Here is a 7232-nt window from a genome sequence, read left to right as displayed (position 1 = left end):
ACAACTTCGCCAAGTATTGAGCCAATCCCAGAGCCGGATCGGAGGAAGTACCTGCCGCCCTTCATCAGCCATTCGCCCGAGGTCGGATCCGAATTCGGACCCGACTAGGATAGGTATATATTGAGACACTCCCTGTAGCTAGCTCTGTAGACTTTTGATATCCTTTCGTACAAGGCCTATAGGTGGCTTGTTGAATCTAGGCTCTTTGTGATCCCACGCACTCCCATATGCCTCTGAGTGATCCTACGACCGAAACAGATCCGACCTGCCTTACCTGCGCCGTTACACGTTTGCCACTTACAAGAATAATAATACAATAGTTTACTAGCTAGTTAGCTAGCAAACTAGTCTCTAAAAGCTAGGTTACCTAGTATCTCCGCTAGCATCCTAACCATCTTATCTCTCGCTTAGGCAAAGCTATAGCTAAGGAGCGGACTAAAGCTAATTTAGGGGCTAAGTATAGCTTGTACTTTAAGCTTTTACATAAAAAGATTAATGAGTACAATATACAACCTATTAATATATTTAATATAGACAAAAAGAGGTTTTAACTTAGCTAGGTTAGTAGTACAAAACGTATATTTAGTAGGAGACTCTATAAGCAAAAAGGGGCAAGGCAAGCACTTAAAGATAGCTTAACTAAGTAGATAATAGTTATAGCTTATATTTGTTTAGATGGTATAGTTTTAAGTCTAACACTTATCTTCTAGGGATCTAATAGGTTAGTTTAATTAAGCTAGGTTAAAGCTATATAAGCCAACGAGCACTTAGTCTTTGTAACCTTATCTCCCTCTAGCTAGACTAATAACAATATTAGGTTAGCTTAGCTTAAGGGGGTTTTTAAATAGGAGACTAGACGATACGCTTTAACTAGGTATTAATTATTAATCCTTAACAGCCACGGATCCCATGTAACTATAGAGTTTATTAAGTATTGCTATAACAATAAGATCCTCTTATTAGTATTTCTACCTCACGCTACCTATACGCTTTAACCACTTAATGTGGTAATGTTTAAACCCCTAGCAATAGCTTACTTAACTTAGTTATCTAGATACCTACAGGACAGCTAGGGGTTGCTTAATTTAACTAAAGGAGACTTCTTCCCGCTCTTCTAGAGGTCCTGGACCTCTATATTCAGGCCTTAACTTATCAAAAGGTCTTTTAAAGCCACTAGTATATAGCTAGCTAACCTAGACGTTGTACTTAAGAGGTTTACCAAAGAGGCTTCAGATTCTAAAAGCAGCTAGTCAGTCCTCTCTAAAGACGATTAGCTCAAGCTTAAATCAATCATACGCCGTGAGGTAAAGGATTAGAGCAGTAAAGACGTCAAGAAGCTTTAACAAAGCTTGTGCTACATCTTAGCTTAAAACAGTATACTTTATAAGAAGATTAGGGGCCTTAGGCAGTCCCTAGCCATTAAGGAGAGACGACTAAAGTAGTTATTCGCCCTCTAGCTTAATAAGGACGAGGTTTACTATAGGGGAGCTAAAATATAGTCGCCTAGGAGTGTACAACAATCCTGCGATTGTTAAGAGGCATAACAATAATAAGCTAAGCTTAAAAAGCTTTAGAAAGCCAAGCAAGCTAAGATTAAGAAAGCAAATCGCAATTATAAGCTTTAAATTAAAGCTACAAAGCGTGTTAAGTGGGAGAAGGGTTAAGAGGAGAGCAGAAAGCGGAGGGCTATAGAGCAAGCTAAAAAGGAGCGCTGTAGAAGCCTCCGCGATGCTAAAAAAGCTATACAATTGCCCTAAAAGGGTAAGCGCAAAGCTTTAAAACCTTATAAGCTAGCTATAAAGCGTTAAAAGCGTGGTGGTGTTGCTCTAGCTATAGTGAGAGCCGCAAGGGGTGCACTAGCTGTTGTACTACGTAGTCGACGAGACCCACCAATAACGCCCTCTAAAAAAAAATCTAAATAAGCTAAAATTTTCGTAGGCCTGTATATAGTATAATCCTAGCTTTGCGCAATTTTATCACGATTTATAGGGGCTGTACAGCCTCATCTTTTTGATTATATTGTTGTTGTTGGGGTGTCCAACTGGCGACCATGACCATCTGGCGCACGGTCACTGTAGTGCTAGGAAGCGAAAAGTTGCGTAGCATTTCACGTGCACACGCATGCCACTCATGTGACCAAATGGCCAGCGTAGATCTTTCCGGAATACGAATGTATACAGGCTAACAACGCCTCCTCTAACGGTCTTACTCACCAGACAAATTCCCTCACAAGCGAGCGGGGAAGGCACTATTACTACACAGCCTTCAAGTGCAAACGCAATCGATGCGCCCCCAAAGATAAGCAAAGCCACGCAATCTACCGCGTCGCCGAAAACTCACCGTAGCTAGCTGTGTCTCAGCCCTGCAGCGTACCACATTTGCCTTTTCCAGACTGTTAATCGTTTTGTTCTCGACTGACCAATTCCCGGCTGCGTTGGGATTTCCGTGTCTAGGCATTCAAGTCGGCGCAGTACATACGTTTACAAGTAGTACGTACACCTACGTACTACTATGATATTAGCGTCGACGGGTCAACCATAGTTTCGTCGTCACGCGCCAGACAAAAAATTAAATCACGCTGTTTGGTGTATTCTAGCGTTGCCTGTTTCTGTTTCCATCCAAAAAAAAAGTGCGTGTGCGTGTTTATGTGTGTGTGGTGAACGTATGTTGTTCATGTACGCCTACCGCAAAGTTCCGCTGGAGTAAAAAGAAATCAAGAACAAAAGAAAAGCAAAACGAGCAAAACGAGATGGAAAACGAGAAAAGCGAGCTTTTACTTCTACGATGACAGTTTGACTCGTATTTCGTACACGCTGCAGTACGATGCGAGCGCAGAAACAGGCTTCCAATGAGCTCAAAAAAAGGTGTCATCGTAGATAATTATCACACCAAATATGGCCCAGGTTCTTGCGATCCCCCCGGTCTCATGCACTCGAGAATTAGCCGGGGATGGGAAAAGCTGACGAGAGCCGTAGTATCCGATGCGTCATCCATCGCGCATGTTGCTCAAGTTTTTTCTTCTCTCTTCTTGGTTCAAGTTGGAGTGTTTAATCCGTAATGGTACCACACGATATGATTTACTGCAGGTGTTTCTTGCCCTACCTGTGATGAGCACTGTGGCGTCATGTGTCCATGTTGGTGTGTCAGTGTCAGCCTGTGGCAGCGACTCGGCAACACATGTAACGGATTAGACGGGCTGGCAGACAGCCACAATGACCGTATCAGGATAACCAACCAGCCAGTTGGCTAAATACTTACAGTCACCGTAGTACGGTATGACAAAAGCGACAATCTGAGTGCGCGGAACCAAACGGTACAAGCCCTGTTCAACACAGTCCAGCCGTCCAGTCCAGTATACTACCTGTCTCCAGTGCTTCAACCCAACCAACCACTTACCCCTTCCTTTTCCCTTGTTTCCCTCCCTTGAACATGTCTATTTGCATTCAGCATCTCGCAACCCAATGCTCGCGCACCGTCTAAAAATAACGCACGGCGACAGTCGCAGACCAAGCCAGGCCAAGAAGAAGGATGAGAAAAAACCAAAAAAAAACGCGATCGCAGAAGGTCGGAATATAGTGTGGCGATGCGCAGCGGGATCTTGCAGCTAAACGTGTGTGTATACAGCAGTAGTGTGCACTATCACGCGTGTGACTTAGTTCTTGCATTAGGTGGAGGGGCGGCGGGCGACGCACTGCTTTGGGATAATGTGGCCAAAAGGCGCTATTATCCAAGTTGCTTGCTGGCTGCTTGCTGGTACACATGCACACATGCACACATGCACACATACGCACACGCAGAGGGGCTGCGCGTACAGTGCTACTTGGACAGAACCCTGCTGTAAGTAGGACAATGACTCGACATGCATTTTGCATAGCAGATCTGAGAACCGTGGTTCGTGGCACCCATACACACACAACACGCTGGGGGCCAAATCAAACAAGGAGAAAGAAAGAATGAAATCAAGGTTTGGGGCAGACCTTGCAGCTAGTTGGCTACGAGATGGCGGAAGGGAAGGGAGTGTGCTGCGAGAGCTGGTTCTGCGAGGAATAATGGAAGAAGAAGAAGAGGTTTGGAAGGGCGGACCCCGTCATGCCGACTGCACGTGTATGGTTGACGAACCTGCTTTTCACCTTTTCTTCTTCTTCCCTTTCTTTTTTTCTTTCTAAAGTTAGATAATACACACACAAAGGAAGGGTGCAGCATTGTTGCGCACGGGCGGCAACGTTCATGTGGGCATTGTCGGCAGTTGGGTTGGGGCTTCGCACGCACGATGATGAGGCGTGTACCACTCACTGCCTCTTTCTGTTGTGCGACTAAAAGATGACGGCGACGGTACCACGCGGACAGGGACAGTGTGACGTCTGCCGCGGGAACTCAGGTTTCACGGCGAAAAAAAATTCAAGCTGCAAAGGTGCCGAGCAGGAAAGAAAGAAAGTTAAAGCTTTGGAGCTATGGGTTTGTATCAGATCCAAGACACGAGCGCGCGAGGTAATTGGCCACGCGCAAGTAGGTGACTAGGAATTAACGCATACGACCAAGGCTTCACACACACAGTTGGACCAACAAAGACAAGGTTTACCAGAAGAACAAGGAAGAGGGGTATAAGGGTTCCATATTATCATTACGGCTATCGCTTTACAAGCTCTTTGCATAGCGTTTGACTTTCGACACACCCGCAGCCACGGACGCCCTGATGGTCGCGTGGCTCACATTTGCTTGAACCAACGAGGGTGTAGAAAGGGGGTATCCCACTGTATATCCAATACCGATATATCGTACAAAGACAAGACATGAGACAGGATGCTTGGAGTGGAATAATGCGCTTATGCGAGGTAAGCGAAAGCAGCAACGGCACCGGCAATGGCGGCCATGGGGTTGGCGAGGAGAGAGTTGCCGGAGCTGCCGCTGACTTCGGGAACGCTGGGGCGGGTGCCAGTAGGAGAGAGAGTAGGAGAAGTGACGGTGCCGTTGGTGCCAACGCTGGTGGCGATGGTGCCGGAAGGAGTGGAAGCCGGGGCAGAGACGGGCGACGAGACAGGCGACGAGGCGGGGCTGGCGCTCGACTTCAGGGTGGTAGAAGAAGCAGCGGGGGTCGAGACAGGCGCAGAGGAGATGGGCGCGCTGGAGACAGCAGCGCCGGAGCCACCAGTAAGAGGGAACTGAGCCGAGTAGTTGATGACACTGCCCTGCTTGATCTCGAGAGCGTAGTCGGGCTGGTTGGGCAGAGACTTGCTGGGGGTCCACTCGAACTTTCCACCAGTGGCGGTAGCTATAGCTGAGTCAGTATATGCAGTGACAGTTTACAGGAACAAGGGAGGGCGTACTGGTAATGGTCTCAATGGTGTTGAGATCAGTGGACTTGCCCTGGCGGAGGATGAAGGTGGTGGGCGTGTTGTCCGCAGGAGAGTAGGTGATGGTGTACGTCTGGCCGGCAACGACACCCTGGGCAGGGAACTGGTTGATCTCGAGGGCGGCAACGAGAGCAGCGAAAGCCGCGGTGGAGAGGATGGTCTGGAAGAAGCGCATGGTGGCGGTCTGCTGGTAGTTGGAGAGATTAAGGTATTACGGGGGTTGTTGTTAGATGGGTATAGCGAGCTAAGAATGAGTGACTGAGCAGCGAGGATGCGACTTGGAGGAGGGAAGGACAAGAGGGAGAGAGAGAGAGGCGCCGGCTGGGATGAAATAAAGTACTGGCACGCAAGCTGACTGTAGGCTTTTTTGGCCGGCTCGAAACGCCAGGCGGAGCGGCAGAGGGAGCAAAATTGGGAGCCGGAAGCGGGCTAGGGCATCGACTAATGAGAGATGAAGCTTATGCGGCCAATCGGTGATTCGCGAGCAGGATGGGGAGGGCCTTGGGGAGGGGGGAGGGGGGGGGGCCAGGAGCATCCTCCCCTATTTTGCCTTTGCACCGCATCTCCAGCCTAGGCACCAAGAGCGTCCTTGGGCCAAGGTCTTGTCGTGGGCGAGTCCATGGCCAGACGGAGGTTGTTCCCCCCCCTTTCGCTCTTCTCCCTCTCCCTCGTCCTGATGCTGCCCACCACCAGGCGCCGTACCTTGCGCTAAGCCCAATCGGGTATAGCAGGCCACCAGCCAATAATCTGGGGAAATTCAGGGGCAATTTCCCTCTTGGCCATCTGCACCCAACGGCCCAACTCGAGCGTGGGTATTAATATATGCATTTTCGGCTTCCACTGCGGCTTCAACAAACCACAGCGGCACCAGCACGCCTTCGCCACGGCCGTCCTGTTCATCCTCGCGGCACAGGAATTACGTACGGCACGCGGCCAACACCCAGCGTCCCCTTGCCACCCATTCCATCCCAGCACACGCCAGCCGCCCTGCCGCTCCACCAAACATTGGCGGCCCCAGGACGAACGCCGGTTTCGCCAGGCTGCGAGCACCCGCTAACGATGTCATGGCTCGTCCAGGGCGCGGTGCTGTCCGGATCGCCCTGTCTATCGATTATAGACCGACAAGGAGCCGATCTGCGACCAGGGCATACGTCGTCTCTCACAACGCGGGTGTTTTTTCCTGACCGGTGTGACGCCGGTGATGAGCTTACGGCACGTCGCCCGGAGTAATGCTTTTTTGCTCAAACGGCCCGAGCAACATGGGCTCCACTGAAAAGAGATTTGACGCTGCGCTGTACGGTCTGGCCGCTGGCCTCCACACAATGGCCGCCACCAAGACGACTCGATGCGCGCCTCAACAACCAATATGCCTCCGCCTGTAACGGGCTAAACGCCCTTCGCCTCCCATACTCGTCTACGACCTCGTTTACTCCACCTGCCTGGCCTGATTGTTACCCTAGCAACCAGCATTGTATATAGATAGCTACGTAGCCGAGAGCTTAGCTCTCTATCGAATACGGAGGTGCCTCACAAAAGTTTTGTCCCACGCTAATCTCGGCGCTTCGGCATAACTCTTCTTGGCGCAACTCCCACCTTTGAGCTGAGTAGCTGTACGATTTGTCTGTATCTATCGTTACAATGTCTCCTAATACTGATCCTTACACCCGCACCTTAATTGTGGCGTTAAAGTCACCTTCTGTTGGCAAGTCTACATCACAGATCTCTGAACTTACTGATGTTCATCCTCGTACGGTCAATCGTATCTATAGTAGAGCTATTGAGGCTGGTTTCGAGCCAAACGTTCTCCCTCTTAAGATCCTCCCAGAGCACGTACAAGACGCCCCTCGCTCTGGCCGACCTTCAAAGCAGGACGGATAAGGT

General features: G+C 49.5%; 2 protein-coding genes across 2 annotated transcripts; one reads left to right on the top strand and one right to left on the bottom strand.

Annotated features, from left to right (window-relative positions):
• Positions 1-383: 383 nt before the first annotated feature.
• On the top strand, positions 384-551 carry SETTUDRAFT_106119 (uncharacterized protein; the record flags this gene model as incomplete). Its single annotated transcript, XM_008025252.1, has 1 exon — positions 384-551. A coding segment is annotated over one exon (168 nt), but the record flags the coding sequence as incomplete, so codon positions are not given.
• Positions 552-5027: 4476 nt separating this feature from the next.
• SETTUDRAFT_51857 (uncharacterized protein) lies at positions 5028-5526 on the bottom strand (the record flags this gene model as incomplete). Its single annotated transcript, XM_008025182.1, has 2 exons — positions 5028-5269; positions 5325-5526. Coding segments are annotated over 2 exons (444 nt in total), but the record flags the coding sequence as incomplete, so codon positions are not given.
• Between the last annotated feature and the right edge of the window lie 1706 nt (positions 5527-7232).

This window comes from Exserohilum turcica (assembly GCF_000359705.1).
Source record: "Exserohilum turcica Et28A unplaced genomic scaffold SETTUscaffold_14, whole genome shotgun sequence".
In the NCBI taxonomy this organism is placed as follows: Eukaryota; Fungi; Ascomycota; class Dothideomycetes; order Pleosporales; family Pleosporaceae; genus Exserohilum; species Exserohilum turcicum.
Note: the sequence above shows the minus strand (reverse complement) of the source record. Positions and strands in the feature narration are given on the sequence as shown.